Below are 17,436 nucleotides of genomic sequence, written 5' to 3' on the forward strand. Positions count from 1 at the left end.
AGGAAAGAATGCAGAAAGAACTATATACTGATTTCAGAGAAAATGTGCTATCATACAGGAAAGGAAAGAAATAGCTGGATGCAAAATTACACAGTTTACACATCAATGGGCTGATAGAATGTAGCTTTTCTTCTGGCCATTACAAGAGTGATTTTGTACTGCTAGTAGCTCAAACTTTTTGGAAGTTAGTGGCTTGAGGATGATCCATGAGTTCCATTGCAAAATACTGACCAGGCAGCCAGAGCCAGATTATGCACTCCCATGAGAAGTGATGAACAAGAAGAAGAAAGAAAATCAAGGATCCATCAAAATCAAAATCAAAATCCATGAGCCTTTATAGGCTCATGGAATGCCAATATTGCACTTAAGCAAACCTGGACAAATGATAATGCTATTTGTCTTCTAACAGCTCATCCAAACAGCTTTAATGTGAGAAAGATGATCTCAGTCCACCAATTGTATTGTCTGTGGTGAATGGTATCTTACTATTGCTGCCATAGGCTTTGCATTTTCTTCTAAGTTTTCTTGCTCCTTGTACACTACAGACTTCCTTCTGAGAAGCTGCAGCGGCCAAATAAAAGAGATTTTCAATCCGGACCACTGCATCACTAATTGAAGGTACGATAGGATCTGAATCCATTCAGACTGGCAAAGATTAAGCCATGCTATTTTCCTTATGTTTTAATAAATGGCAACATTCAATCTGAGTCATCAACTTGAGTTTCTGCATTGCCATCAGAAAAAGAAGGTTAAGGCCTATAAAGTAAACATGATGGTGGCAAAGCAAGGTAGGTCAGACCTATGCTGTGTTGCAAAAGCAGATGAAAAAAGAAAAGCAGGTTTTCACAATAATCAACATGTTCTCTATTAAAGGCTGCTCATCACTTTTGAACAGCTGCGGTCGTGCAGATTCTTTGACCCTATAATTTTAAGCAACCAGCAAACACTGGCCCAGTTATTAGACTCACATGCCATAACAAAGGTAGAGAAGCATATTCCCACTAGGAAGGTCATGGCCCTTCCACTTCAACCACTATGTAGTATTTATTAAGTTAGTGGAACAAACATTAAGCTGGCATTAGAGCACTAAGAGAAGTTGAGCCAAAGGGGAAAACTCAATACTGGGGAATAAATGAATTGGAAAAGAGCCAGCATCACTTAAGCAGCCTAAGGCGGCGGCAGCAGAATATAGGCTATCCCAGGGAGAACAGGATGGCTGCTTTGATTGTTGCCATTTAGTTTGCCTTTATTTCTTCCCGAATTGGCAGTGAGAACCACAATTGTTGGTGCTCTCTGTAAATTCTTCCATCCAGCAAATAAGCAGAACCCAGAGAGCAAATCATACCCAACATCTGAAGATTTATCCAAAAACAAAATGATTTAATTTTACACTTCAGTGCTGAGGTTTGTTCTCATTTGACATCTTTCACCCAAAATGACAAGTGTCCCAATGACAACAACTTAGTTTATAGTGTCAACATGTGTTGGGCAGAAGAGGCTAAGGGAAAATTATTAACAGAGCAAACCTACCTCTGCATTACACAGACTGGATGAGAAGCATCACTGCAACACTGCCAGTAAAGACTGGAGCTTAGACAGGATTGAGTCCCACCCTCTGCTCTGGTATAACATTATGAGGTGGCATAAATTAAGATACTCTCATTAGCATTAATGGAAAGTCCCACAGAGGTAGTTTTCCCTACCTCTGACCTCACTCACATAGGATCACAGAATTCCAAGTAACTAAGCTGCCAACCACCACATAACATCACAAGAATAGAAGCGCCAGTCTGATGCAGTGCTTAAGAGCATGGGACTGGGACTCAGGCGATCTGGGTTCTAGTCCCAGGAGCCAACTGGGTGACTTTGGGCCAGTTACAAAGTTTCAGTGCAACCTACCTCAGAGGGTTGTTGTGGTGAAGATAAGATTGAGAGCAGGAGGAGGGAAAGGTGTATGCCATTTTGAGCTCATTGGAAAAAAGTGGGCTATAGATCTAATAAATAAATAAAATGTTGTCTGTCCTAATATCAGCAGAACCATAAGCATATTGAAGCAAAGCACGGAACTCTCCTGTTGGATCAGGCCAAATATTGATTGAGTCCAACATCCTGCTTCCCACAGTGGCCAACCAGATTCCTCCAAGATGTCACAAGCAGGACATGCCATCGACAGCTTCTCCCTAGCACCTAGTATTCAGAAGTATATTGCCTTGGAGCCTGTAAGTTCCATAAAACTACCGTGACTCGTTGCCAGTGATCGCCCTATCCTCCATGGATGTCTTTAAAAATTACCTAAGCTAGTGACCATCACATTTTACAGCAATGTATATACCATGGATTAATGAAAGACACTATGCAGTTATGTCCCGCTACTGATGGAACAGTGTTGGATCTAGCCACAGAGTTCCACTGGCAGAATGGATAGCAGTGATTTTCATCAATTTTCCCCCTCACACACAAATAGACACACATCCTGCATCCTTCCATGCTACTTTCTACAAAGTTCTGAAGGGTGCCCCAACCCTCTGGAGCAGATTTGGTGAGGCACAGGGGTTCAAGAGGAATTAAGGAACACTATTTCTCCCCATTGTGCCAACAGAAGCCCTGCAGGATTGATTTGTCTGTCCTATTACTATCAATTTTACTTGATGATCTCAAGTTCTCAAGCTAAGAACATCTCTGAACACCTTTTCCCTGCACACATTAGTTTATCAGTCTCTACAATCACAGCCACTCTGAGCTTTAGCCTTTCATTTCTAACCTACAACATTCCAAACAACTCTTCTCCCAAGGAAAAACTCCTGATTACTTTGGATACCCTTTCTGTGCCTTCTCCAACTCCATTGTATCTGTTTCTCAAGAATGGATGACCAAAACTGAACAAAAGGGTGGTTGCACAATAGATCTGAAGAAGAGCATCACAATATCGGCAGGCTTATTTTCTTTTTCCAAATGATCCAAAAAAGAATTTTCTTCTTTCACAGCTGTGCTCAAACACTGGAGTACCCACACAACCCCAACATTTCTTTCTTAATTAGAAGCAACCATCAGAGTAACTGAGATGGCCAAATGGACAGTGCTTGTCTTGTCAGAAATTTCGAAAGTATTCTCTCTCAGGACTCCAAATGCAAAAGAAACCATGATGTTCAACTGACTCGCTAGAACTCTGAGAGCAAAGACAAATCATTGCACAAGTCACTGGAATAAGAAGTGGGATAAATCAGAGAGGGGAGACTGTGTGATACTTGCACACATCCTCCATCCACTCCCCTCAAGCAATGCAAAATATTGCAGGTGAAGGAAAAAGCTCTGACTATACTGCATCTGCATATAGAACCTTCTCTTTTATCTGCATGATTAGCATAATGTTCCATGGAGCAGGAAGCTTTGGATTCTGGCCTGGCTGCCTCTCCCTTTTTCCATCTACAATTATTGATTTTGGCAGAACATCTGTAACATATGCTGGGTCTCATGGAAGCTATGTTTACATCTCTCACAGCTAAGACTGGAATCCACATTAACTTTTTCTCATTGCATTGCTCTTTAGTACCAACTATCGGGCCAGTTGCTGCTCCTTCCTGCAAATTTGTTGTGCACAGCCTTCACTGCCCAAGATGCCACTACTCTCTTACAAAATGCATGTTCCTATCATACAAAACAGGAACATATCATGTGCCATATGATAACTTTGTCTGAGTGTAGGCATTGGCTCCCCAGCAGAACTTGAGAATCGAAGCCTAAGAGTTTTATATATAAGCCTCGCAAAAACTGAGCTGTGGGAGCCTCTGATAGAGGATACAACTTGACTTTTAGGAAGTGTGAACTCAGTTTTATGATGATGGCATCAGGACATTCCACTCACAATCATGTGCTGATGCATTTCCTGTATAGAAACCAGCAAGGCATCACTGGCACATAAAACTGTGTTCAGTGGATAGCAATAGGTGCTTTCCTACATTGACTGTCCTTTTTTTATTAACATTGTGCTTCTGAATTTGCTGCTGAGCAGACCTAAGATCATGATTATGCTACCCTGTCTTCCTTAAATGCCATGGTAACATGTGTTCTACAATTATTTATCCATATTCCACGTTATAACTGCAAAATCCAGCAATATAGTCATCAAGAATGTTTTAATTTTGAATAATTCATGGGGACTAAGATAATCTTCCATAGTATTATTAAAGCATATTAGGCACTCTGTTGTATTTGCATATAGGCCACCAGAATGTACATATTCAGGATGTGCACCAACGGAGCAAAGCTCAGGGAGCCAAGGTTCCATTTGGATGCCAGGAAGCACTTCCTGACAGTCAGGACCCCGAGGGTGTGGAATGGGCTTCCACGAGAGGTCACTGAGGCCCCATCGGTCCGGGTGTTCAAGGATAGGCTGGACATGCGCATGGAGGGCATGTCATGAGCGGAGCCGGCTGGAGCCGGGGGTCAGATTAGATGGCCCAGGAGACCCCTTCTGACTCGCTCTGTTTTTATGTTTCTAAGTTTCATGTCACATTATCTTCAATTATTTGAGTATGAGCAAATTTTATCAAGATCAACAGCCCCCAGCACATGGTGCTACATTTGAAATTGCATGAGCTCCAAGCCTTGACCTGCGTAGTAGCTGGGATCAGACCCCTTGCACAACTGAGATGTTTGTGTGAGGAACTGGAAAAAGAGTGTGCATGCATCATTTTTATTGGCTAGAAAGACAAGGAACAATAGTGTCACAGACCCTACAGTATTTGTTGGTACCTGTGATTGAGCACACACCCACCACTGCCTCAATGAATAACCCAGCATTCAAAAACTGTAGGCATGTAATTGCTGACAATCTACAAATGTCTCATACAACTACAGAAATATACTAATAAAGGCGGATAATCACCAAATAGTGACTGTTGAAATTTACCAGATGTATTGGGTGGTCATTTTTTCCTTGAGATAGTTTACAGTGTCTCCATTTATGGACATTAATCTAAGATTGAAATCTGCCCAAACTTATTACTGAAGTTGCCACTGATGCAGGATGGAAAAAAAATGACTTCAAACTATTTCATGTCCAACATGTAGTCATATGTGCCAGTTTCTCTTATATCTCTCACTTGTTTGTTCTACAAAAGTACAGCTATGTTATATACATAGGGGTAGAAAAAAAGCTAACAGCTTTTCCCCCATTTTTAGATGGGGTCAATGGTTCATCCTCTCCATTTCTTACAACTCCCTAAAGACACAATAAAGATACAATAAATGTTACAAACAATTCTCAAGCAAAATGAAATCTCATTTGACAGATTTTTCTTTAACATTATAAAAGAGTTACTCCTAAGCAGTTACTCTGATATGATCCAAATAACACAATGGTAAGGATCCAATCATGGCTCTTTTTTACCAGAGAAATAATTTGATTTGGTATAAAAGAAATTCATGTTCTCAAGTTTTCTCTTTAATTATGCTCATGCAGCAAGAAGAGCCATCAGAATGCTGTCATCAGAAAAGTACAAATCCAAATGCAGTTTGGCTTTGACATCCTTTGGAAATTGCTGGAATGTACCAGCACATCTTTAATTGAAAGCCAAATTTTTAAGTAACATTTAGTTGTGTAATGGGCTGGAGAGCATAGAAAACCATAAGTAATTTCCTATGGGATGCTATCTTTGAGTCCTTCAAATTACAGGATGAACCTACATTTTATTAAAAGAGGGCAGTGTTTTGTTCAAAGCTTTTATTGGAACAACACATTATTAATTTGTCACGTCCAAGTAATATACTTGGAACCATTAAATTCCACTGCCTATCCTGCCATCTCCCATGGAATATTTAATAAGAATAAGAACACTCACAAACATTACCAGAAGTATTAAACTGTAATATACTGGTGTGAAGTAAAGAGGTTTGGTATTTTAAGCAGAGACAGCACATATTCTGCAAAGCTGAACCTCTTGGAAAATACTACACACATAAAATATGCTTTGAAGAAAACAACCCAGAAAGGGCAAGCAAAAATCTGATATACATGTGCCAAAGCTTTCAGAGGGGAACAAACTAAAGTCTTTTAGAAGGAAATGTTGGTATGTACAGGAATAAAAGAAAGGAAATCCAGACTCTTTTGTTGTTTTAGTCTGTGAAAACTGCACACAGAGTTTAAGGCTTTCTGATCACACCAGGGCTCCCCCATCATATGATATACATTGTTTATGTCCCACTATGGAATATGTTATACTGATGCTTCTGGGTGTTTCTGTTTGGTTTATTTAAAGTTTAACCAGAAAAACTCCATTCTCTCCTCTGAGAAAGAAGGATAGTTCAAGAGAAGTACATACGACCTTTGTTGGTAGAACCCATGACATCAATGGAATCAGACCAAACTACCCCAGAGTTGTTTCGAAAGTCTACTTTCTAACCTTTCTTTGTCTGTTAGTAAATTATGCACACATAATCAGAATCAGAAACTGTGCAAGCTACCACACAACCCACATCTGAAACACACAGCTAGTAGTAGCAAATCAGTTAAAGGTTGTTTCTTTCCTTTTTTAAAAGCCATTTTGCACAAAAAGCTCCTCAACACAGTATGTATCATTTGCTAAGCTTAATTTTTTTTTCACAAGAATTTTCTTCCTCTCCACATGGAAAGGTTTTTCTTCTTTCAAAAGAAACTTACTGCTACTATCTCAGTAAGGACAAAATAACTCATGCAGTGTTGTTATTGCATGCAACCATCATCCTCAACAGCAAAATAAATACCCAAAGAACAAAGCTAATCTATGCTCAGAAAGTAATCATTGACGAATAGATTTTAGAATTCTAGAATTTACAACAAATTCTGAATCCATGCATTCTTCAGGGGAAAAAGAAATAATTTATAGATGAGCTCAAACATTCACAGGAAAATTAAAAACAAGGCATAACTTTCTTTCACAATTCATATATAAGGAAGTTATGGGTTTTTTAAATCCTTGTCATGAATATTGAACAGCCTGAACTGTTCACACAAAGATAAAGGTCACTGTACTGTTACAGATAGAAACACTTCAATGCTTTTACCGCCAGAATAAAATATACATTCAAAGCATATTTAGAATTTTAGAAATGTTACAATAAATATCACCTGTTTTCTGGATTGGATTCTAAAAAAAGTAGCCAGTAGGCATAATATTTCTATGTATTTCATTCTTTTCATCTTCCTTTGGAAAAGTGGTATGTTATCTTCTAAATAATATAAGCTAAGCTTAGTATTGGACATAAAGAATCCTTCCTCAGTTCAGACAGGTAAATCACATTCAGGGCTCTTCTCATACTATTTAGCTTTGCAGATGGAAGCATGAAATCAAGTTTCTTTAGATCATTTTCTAAAACTAATGGGCCAGCTAGAAGTTTGAGAAATGTGTCACACTACAACATCCCCCCCCTCTCTCTCTCACACACACACGTATGTAACTAACCGTTTATTTAAAAAATGACCGTTTAGCCTAATGACTGTTTACCAAAAAAAAAATCTAGTAATGCAAGTCTGATCTACTGAGACTACATGAAAGTTAGTACTTGCAGTTTTAATACACTGGAATAATTTGGATGGGTTTTAGGCAGTTTTATATTTGCTCAAACATTGTTTCTCAACTGGGGAGTCCAGATTCAAAACTGTGTGAGACCATGAAGACAAGCACCATGAGAACTGACCTTTTAACTTTCATAAAATTTGCATTTTTGAGAGAAAGGGAAAGAAACAGTACAGCAAAGGAGAAAGTAGAAGCACAGAAAGTAATAAGGAAAATGTAGGGGTGGGGGAGACCAGAAGACATGTACAATAAAACATTAAAAGCAAGTTCCATATAACAAGTAAGTGCCAGGCTGAAAGATGCATTAGCTCATGAGATCAGAATGTTTTTGTTTTACCTTTTCATCCAGTTCCTGTTTCATCAGTTGGTATTTTCGCCTATATTTAACATATTCTTCTTCTTTGTGAGTTAGCTCTTCTGTGAGCTTATCACATTCAATTTTCATCTTTTCTACCTGCCGACGGTGAGCTTTCATTAAATTTCTTTCTTCTACCAGTTCAGCCTATTAGGAATAAGCAAAACATGGAAAAAAGTTAAATATGTTTATTTAAATTCCCAACTCCTTTGCCAAATGTTCATATACAATTAAGTTTATGAGTAAGGTTGCAAATAATTTATTTGATGGAAAAATGCTTATTTTAAATCTATATTACATTTCAAATACTTATCCTTGGTTAGCATGAATGCTACATAATCTATATAGCTGCCTACCCAATACATAATTGACAGCTTTACCCTAAAGTTATTTATTCTTCTGCTGAAAGCATGGCTTAAGCTATTTTTATAACATTCTCTATGCCACATTGCCTCCTCAAAGTTTTCCTTCATGATAATCTAACAGGATTGTCAAGAATGGCTGAGACACACAAAGATACCCAGGTTTACTGAGTAGGAAGACTTAGGGACCATGAAAAGGATTCAGACAGGAACTAGAGATGAAAAGAACAGGAAATACAGTTCTTGTCACTAAATGGCTAGTAGCTTAATGACCTATTATTGACAGAAAAGTAAAGGCTATTCTTTTACTTAATTGGTAAAGCAATAGTCATTAATCCAACAGTCAGCTTAATCCATCCCTCACAAGATCAAAGCACATCATAAGATCATTCTACAACATGTCTTTTTAGTAGCGGTGAGCAACTTGTAGGCCAAAGCACCTGCATGGTCACAACTCACATGACTTCTAGCCAGAACAGCCAATAATGAGTGTTAATGGGAGCTGCAGACCAAAACACCTGAAGGGCACAACCTGTGTAACAGAAATGTATTGCAATAGATCTACAGTTTTTTCAGGGGGTCCAGATCATCTTGTACAGCACTTACAAATTTGGCCAGATACCTTTTCCTAATAGTACTTTTATTGCACAAAAATCTCCAACTTGTGGGCTTTACCTTTTTTTTCTTCCAGAATTATATGGAATGAAGTCACACACATTTCTTGAGTACCTATTGACTTCTAGTGTTTGATCAGACTAGTGATGGGCAGCACACTTTGCCTCAATGCCATTGTCATACGATGACTTTTCCCCTACAGTTTATTTTTTAACAATTTATGAGATTAAGAGCATAATCCAATGGGGTTCCTAATGCTGGGGATGGAGGAGTGAGCACAGTTATACTGGCCAGTTCCAATCTTGCTGCTTTGTTGTGGACTTTTTATTGCATGGAAATGCCCTTGTTTGGATAATATTTTGAAAGAAAAAGAAATCAGCACTGACAACAAACTGACCCATAAATCTTTGGAAATGTTGTAGAAAGCCAGGAAATTGCCACATGGGAAACCACACTGGTTACTAATTAGTACCCCACTTTCCATTTGCATATCTACATGTAAAATATACTTTCTGTTACATACATCAACGTATCTTCAATGCATTCTGTAAATGTTCATTACTGAAAGCATTTTACATGCAGGTGTGGCATGATAACAGCATTGTTTGGACAGAGAAATACAATAAGCAAGAAGAGTGGCTAGGCGAGACCTTTGGTAGCCAAGGGTATGGCTTTAATGACCTGCTATCAACTCCTTCTATTACTAGCAAACTTTAATTAAAAAAAGCTTCTATATCTTCTGTGCACATATAATCCAAGTGTGTCTGAGCGCGAGCAGTACTCACCCCTAGTATAATGGTGACCCAGCAGTTCTAAAAGCAACCTGAAGTGCTTAATTTCAGAATGGGTCAGAACAACAGAACTTGCAAGAGAAGCTCTATTGAGATGTTCTGATTTGGAAGCAGCTGTTACCACTTGCTTTGGGGGGTTGCTTTTAGAATTGCTAGTTTTCTTTTTTCACAACAGATCAAGCAGGAGCTTAGCAGCAGTATTTGATACTGCCTAATATGCACAATTAAAGGCCAGACCAGAGACAAATAAAGGTAATCTGTGGTATTAACCAGCATTCCAATAAGCGCCTAGTTGGATCTCAATGATGCTTAATTTTAAAGCCCAAAATTGTAGAATCTTTTCCAGTGAGGAAATTAGACAGTATTTGTACTAAGCCTACCACACACAAGACCCTGATATACTATCCAAAGTTGGGCAAACAGAAACAATTTGACTATCCTATACTGATACCTTCAACATTGCAATGTGCTCAGTTGCTTCCTCTTTTTCTTGGCTAAACAATTTCATCATCTCTTGGACACGTTGGTCGTGTTTGGCTCTCACTCGTTGTAATTCTGACTGAAGCTCTGCCAGCTCCTGTTGGTGGACATCTCGCTCCAACTTGAGCTGCTTGCTGGTTGTAGCCATCTCCTCCTGACTAGATTCCTGTTCCTTCTGGAGTTTTGTCAGGGTCTTATGCATCTCCTTTTTGGATTTCTCTTCCTCTGCCAGTTGGTTGGTTAGTTCAGCCCGGGCAGCACTCAGGTTTTTAATAACTGATTGCATCTCTAGCAGTCTTGCCTGGTCCTTTTCATGGATCATGTTACTTGTTGTAAGCTCCTCCTCTAAACGCTGTTTATCAGTTCTTATTTGGCTTTGTATTAGGCTCTGTTTTTGTAGTTCACTCTCTAATTTGTCCACAGTTTCTCTGACTGCTCTAATCTCTTGTTCGAGGGCCATCTGTAGTGATCTAGTTTCATTTAACTTCATTTCTCTACAATGCAGCTCCTCTTCTTGTTTGGCCCTCTTCTCAAGAACATCAGTCAGCTCCTTCTGTAGATTTTCCATCTGGTGCATGGCTGAAAGAAGCTGACTCTTCAAGTCATCCTTTTCTTTAAGAAGCTACAATTTAAAAAGGGGTGGTAGATTGGAAAGAAAATCAAAGGGTTGTTTGGAGTCCTGTTAGGATATAGGAGGGAAATATGGGCTAAGATAGCACTGTTGGGAAAGGAGGGCACTACACCAAATAGAAGAGTGCAAATGGACAATTCCATTAAATTTACCAATGCCTGAGAATCAGTGTACTAACTGGCTTCAAATAACTGTATGGCTGGAAAAGGAGGAACAATTCTACATAAGTAATGTGGAATCTAAAATATTTGTTGGTAATTAACATAGAAATAGATCTCTTCTTTGTGTGAAATTATTTGCAAGAAGTTCAGGAAGCAGTTATGCTCCCTTATATATATCTGAGGATATGTCTGTGTATATGAAAGAGTACTCTTAGCCACCATCTGAAAAATAGAGAATGGATAGCTATTCTGTTAATTGTATTTGCTTGGAGGTTTTTCAGTGGATGTGCTCCACCATTCAACAACTTCTCAGGGTGGTTTGTAAATAATGCCACATAAAAGAGTGGTATTCCTCTAGAAATTAAAAGTAATCGTCTAGGGTTTCACACCACTGTATGGTGCTGCTATTCATTTTTCCTCCATGCAGTTATTTGAGACATGCCTTAACCAATAAGTGGATATATTTTCAGGCACTAGCAAAATTCATGGAATTTTTATCATGAATTGATATTATTCAGTGCAGTAAATGGATAAATTAGAAATATATTTAAACCAGGGATAGGCACCATGTTGCCCACAGAACACCAAGGATTCCTGGACACCTTCCTTCCTGCCATCCAGGGTGTCCTGCTCTTTCCCTTAAAAAGATAAAATAAAATAAAATTGTATATACTCTTACCAGCAGCAGTTAATTGCTATGAAACAGCATGATACTGGTACTAAAAAATTAGGTTCAAAGGAGTTGTTTATCATGCTGGCTTTAAGATCTTACTTCTGCCTTGTACTTTGCCTTTTGGGAAGGTTAGTTGTCCTTTTGCCATGCCCCCTATTGCAGCTGTTTTGTCTGGTGACCAGAACAATTTCACAAATGGCCAAATCTGCCCATAATCAAAACGGTTGCCTACCCATGATTTAAATAACGGCTTTCACATCCTCCTCCTCTGATCCATCCATCACTCAGCCCAATACCCTTGATTAGAGGCTGCTACTCAAACTTGTGATCAATTCAAAGTATCTCTGCCACCACTCCAATCTTCTTCCCTGCAAGTAGAAGCCAGCCCATTGCAATCCTTAGCTTGAGCCTCCCTGTTAATCCTTACCTTACCATTCCCGCTGTTCAACTGGCCCTCCCTGCCATATACATACAGTTACACTCACTGTCAATATTCCTGACAGGCCTTTCCTCCTCAGAGGTTTGAACATACCAGAGTTGTTTCAGTCTATAGGTTTCTTTGTCCCTTTTATCTTATTTAGACAGGCAGCAGTTAAGTTCCACTGAGTGGAATTTGCTTTTGACAGAATGTAAAGTAAATGACTGATTAATTATAAAGCAGAGAAGCAATAAAGTCCACCTACTCTTCAGACCTGGAATACATCACATTTGAGCCTTTCAGGGACATAAAACAGCCTTTCACTGTCAAAATGTGTCTGTCATATGTTGGTTGATTATTTTCAAATTGCAATGAAATACTTAATTATTGCTTTAATATCTTCCATTTTTTCCAATGGCCATCTGCCATAACCATCTTCCTTATATGTTTTTACCTCAAGGGTGGAAGGGCTAATCGACTATTTCACACTGCTCATTTTCCTCCCATACTTATTATCACATCAACAGTGTGCTTCCCCTTTAAGTTTCTAGAGGTTACTCCTGCTCCTGGACATCATTCAAGACCATTTAATTGAAATGCTAATTGCTATTTTAAATGCTAATTTTTCAGCTGATTACCAAAAAATGAAAATTTTGCTATATTAGAAAACTTTAAGCCTGGTCATATTATCAACTTGAGTTGTAAAAATGTACTTTGGACAACTGCTGAATGAAACATGGGGCAATCCTCAAAGGATCACAAATATCACATTGGCTGTTCCATTTGAATTAGCTGTTCTGAGAACCAACAGCAAACACAGAGAGTGTTACTTCATCATTAGAGGAGCTTTCTGAGGAAATGAGAATGAACGCCTTGGAGAATTGTCAACTTATTTTCTAAAACCTTCTTAGTCAAGCTAGTGAGCGAATTCTTATCTTTCAATGAAGAGTCACTTCGGCTATAAGAACGCCTATACAACTTATTGGGCAAAGTTTTTTGCTGTGTGCACATGAATATTTCCCAAGGCAAATACATGACAGTTTTGGAGGGCCTCCTAAAACCATCTGGCTTACCAGTATTAGAAACACAAAGCTGAACTAAATAAGCTTTTAAGAGCAGACTTCATGAAATATACCAAAGTGCAGAAATAATAAATGAGATATATCTTTAATCACCCATATACATTTATCTGAGAGCCCTGTGTGTTCCAGGTGCATCTGAGACAGTTAGGATTCCTAGAAATACATATGGAGATTGACAGCCACGTGGACTCATTGTTGTTGTCCATGCATTATGCCTTTGCTACAGGGCATGCTAGCAGCACACTGACAATACACTACATCATGTAGAGTAGCTCTTTAAAGATACCAAGATCAAAAAGTATTTATCTTATTTGGATGAGCAAAACCAGCCACCTTTTGAGAAATCAAGGTATCTCAGTCTCATATTTCATACTTTCAGGTTCTAGGCCCATCTCAGAAGTCATACCAAAGCTAGCTACTAATAATGTTCTGTTATATACATCCAAGATTTGATCAGACACTGAAAGAAAATAGAGATATCATGCCAATTCCATCTGAGAATAACAAATTGCCTTCTCACCCTAAATATATTCCTGTAAGACCATAAGAAAAACTGTGCTGCATTAGTCAATAGACCAGGATCCTATTTCCAACTGTAGTCAGTCCAAAGGTTTGAGGCTTCCCTTGACTTTTCACTAAATGAAAATGTTGCATTACACAACACTGTACCTGTTAAAAAGTTGTATCTTTTCTCTCCTCTTCCACAAAATCCCATGACTAATGGATTGGTTTTTGAAATTTCATTTTGTAAATACATTTTATTCACGTATCTTTTCAATAGCTTTGAAATTTACTGAAGGAAAGATTGTTGTTAGGACTGTTGACTTGAACAGAGAGGAAAGAATAAATGAATTCCATACCAAATTGTTCTTCTCCATCAATTGGTTCTGAAGTTCAGTCTGTTTCTCTATTTCATGTTCCAGTTTCCTACACTTTAGCTTCCAGTGTCTAATAGATTCCTGTGCCTTCAGCTTTAATTCTTCTTTCTTTTTCTCATTCTCTAGTCGGAGTACTTCAGATTGTCTGAATTCAGCTAGGTAGCTCTCAGCTTCCTTTGTCGAATTTTCCAGTTGCTGAGCCAGCTCAGTAACCCGGAGTTCTGCAGCTCTGCACTCATTTTCACACACCTTGTAGTTACTCTGTATCTCCTTCAGCTGGTTCAGCATCCTTTGTTGCTGGGTCTCCCTCATTTCCAAGTCAGATGTTAAAACCTAGAAGCCATCACAATGTATTAAAAGATCGTCCTCAGGGAAATATCGAGATACATTTACAATCCTAAGACGCAAAATCCTTCAAGTAGCCCAAGAGTGATAGCAGCATTTTTTCAGCTTCAACCTGGGATGCCCATTCAAGGGACATTTCCTTTTTACTTCCAATGAAATAACTGATCTGGGCTGCCCCAAATTCACATTTCAAAAGATAATGTCAGCAGGCTTTAGAACTTTGGGAAAAAATAGGCATCTTCCTTATACTGTAGAACCAGTAGACAAAAACAAACAGAGCAGAGGCACACACATATTCAACATAAAAATACTGTCCTCTCCATTCTAAGTCCCTGTTCTATAGAATAATGCTTTGAAATGATCTACATTGCCACCCATTCCATATCATTTTTTTCTGCTAAAATGACAGCATGCTGCGTATTTGCTAAACTTGTCCACAAATTGCCAACCGTTCTGTGAAGGTATTCAGAAGCATACAGAGTCTATTTGGTGCATACAATGAATTCCCAAACCTATACTCTTTGGAGCACAATAGTGATGAACAAGGAATTGCACACGCACATGCACAATGTCATATTGGTCCATAAGACGACTATAAATCTCCAGTCAGGAAATACTTTTAATTGGTCCAACCAAATGCCTAAAAATAGTGAGCTGTTACAGAGAAGTGTGTCTGTCACTATCTTCTCACTGAAGAGCATGTCATGCCTGACCCAGACCTGGGACAAGATGATGCCTGAGATGAAGACTCTGATACTGCAGTGATAACTCAGGCACCTCTGGCAGGTGAGAAGCTACATTAGACCCTTCAGTGATAGCTGCTGAAGGCTACAAATCACCTGTGGAATTGGAAGTGGAATATCTGCCCATCTCCAGAGCATGCCAGCACCAGAAGGCAGAGACATAGAGCAACATATAGAGGTGCACGTCTCAAGGCGCACAGCAACCAGACTCCTAATTAGGAGCAGGGATCTCCTCATATATAGGGAGATGCTGTAGCAAGGATTAATGATTTGAAACTATACAAGTATGGGTTGGGAGATTTGCCTATATTAGACTTCCCCTGATACATGCTGAAACAATAATTTGTTTCAGTTGCCAGCTCCTTATAAACTAGTGTTCATGACCTTGCTTCTTCTTTGGACTGATCTCTTATGCCTTTAAGCCCTAGATTCCTGATAAGCCCCGGTTTCTTTGGATTGAGTTTGATTTGTCTCTGCTTGACTTTGCCTCCTCAAGACTCCACTTTTGGACTGTGCTTCTCTAAGCCCACTAACACAGGACTTCTGATCTCTGCCTGCTTCTGACTTTGCTGAATTGATTTACCCCAGGACCAAGCTTAATCCAGCCATAGCAGAACAGAGCTTCTGACTGAAAATTACCACAACATGCCAGAGGCCAAAGGTTCCTAACAAATTGTGTATTACTAACATCTCTATCAAAATACTGTTCTTTAAGAAAGATATGCCAAGTTTTTCAGCAGACAAGTAATCAGAAAAACTTTAGACCTAATTTGTTCAGGAATGAAAATAAGGCTTCTAGTGCCATGATTATAATTGAAACTAAACCTGAACTTCTTAATTTGAACATCTTCTAAAGTGTAGAAGACATGTTTTCCTGCTTTGGTACACATGGCCTTTTTAAGACCATCAAATACATTAGACAACCTTCAAATACCTATAAAGTGATGCTTTATACAGCTCAGTTGAGTTCAATTACAAAGGAAGATTTGTATTAATTAAACATAACCTCTAGGGGCTAAGGATTCAGATTCTGACCCTGATAGATGTGATGGGATGCATACAAAAACCATCAAATTGTTAGATTTATACTTCCACAAATTTTGCAAAATCTCTCACCTTCAGACTCCTGTGCCAGATCATTTTCCTTACAGCAGCTGTAATTGTTTCCCATCTGGTGACAATATAAAAGATGCCAGTTCTAAATAATGGCATCTTCAGCCTTTCTGGGTCATTAAAAATAATTATTTCTTCACAAAGCCTATGAGAAGAGCTCTTGTACTACAACTATAGTTTCCTTGTAGCAGTTAATGAAACAAGATTCAAGGCTTAAGCCAAGTAGAGAAAATATTGTAAAATTAATTGAAAACATTTATCTTATCAGTGGGGGCAAAATCCCCACAGATCTCTATTTTATTAGCAGTTAATATTAAACCCCCACCCAAACTTTTCATGAAGATTATATACAAAGGTATATAATTAATTCTTAGACATCAACTATCTGTATGATTCAAATCAGTATAATACTGATATATACCAATGAAATGTTCATACAAAAATGTGTTCATCCATTTTCACAAACTAAAAAAAATCTTTCTAATAAAAAGAAATAAATCAACCTGTTTTGCTTACTATTATATTTACATGTTAGGGGCCTTTAGAAGATCAGTTGAGTCTTTAGCCTCTTTATATTTACTGCAATACATATAAAGACAAATGTCAAAAGTATGAGAAACTTTTCCCCTAAAGGTCCCATCCAATATCAGAGACATTCACTCACACAGGACGCCCCCCCCCACAAAACACCTGAAGTCCCCCTCTAAACCTCTAAGTTTGGAAGCCGCCCCGAGGCTTATGTGAATGGGGCAGCATATAAGTTCTCCAAATAAATAAATAAACTTGTTCTGGAGAGTCCTCTGGAGCACAACTGAATGGTGCATGGGGGGCTCTTCAGGAGAAGGGGGGATCTATTCTTCCACCCATAACCATTCCTCTGGAGAAAAGGCACTTTTCAATTAAAACCTTTGCTTGTTGTACCATGAAGATGCATTTGAAACCAACTGCTTGCAAATGACCACTGCCAAACATTAAGAAGCAAGACATACAGGAGACTTAAGATTCAAGCCAAGGAATTTGTCTAAAGGAGGTTTCAGTCAGGGTGGGGATGGGGTGCAGGCATGTTGATCCAAGATATGGGACATTAAGTGCTTTGATCTCAATCCTCAATTGTGTGAACCGAAACACACATGGAAGAGGAAGTTGTCATAAATTCTCACTCCATCCCAAAAGCTGATTCGAGCCTCTCCCTACAACAGAAGTAGCACCTTCATGTAAGCCATGTAAGTTATAATT

The 17,436-nt window shown here is 38.7% G+C and overlaps 1 protein-coding gene across 5 annotated transcripts in view; it reads right to left on the reverse strand.

Annotated features, from left to right (window-relative positions):
- CEP128 (centrosomal protein 128) overlaps positions 1-17,436 on the reverse strand; it is a 210,333-nt gene that overhangs the window by 139,625 nt on the left and 53,272 nt on the right. For all 5 annotated transcript variants that reach the window (XM_044436403.1, XM_044436402.1, XM_044436400.1 and 2 more), the window contains 3 exons: positions 13,982-14,332; positions 10,128-10,778; positions 7,891-8,055 (listed from right to left, as the gene is read on the reverse strand). In XM_044436403.1, the coding sequence (XP_044292338.1) occupies positions 7,891-8,055; positions 10,128-10,778; positions 13,982-14,332 (1,167 nt within the window). The remainder of the gene's footprint in view (positions 1-7,890; positions 8,056-10,127; positions 10,779-13,981; positions 14,333-17,436) is intronic.

This window comes from Varanus komodoensis, unplaced genomic scaffold, assembly GCF_004798865.1.
Source record: "Varanus komodoensis strain SLA01 unplaced genomic scaffold, ASM479886v1 scaffold3, whole genome shotgun sequence".
In the NCBI taxonomy this organism is placed as follows: domain Eukaryota; kingdom Metazoa; phylum Chordata; class Lepidosauria; order Squamata; family Varanidae; genus Varanus; species Varanus komodoensis.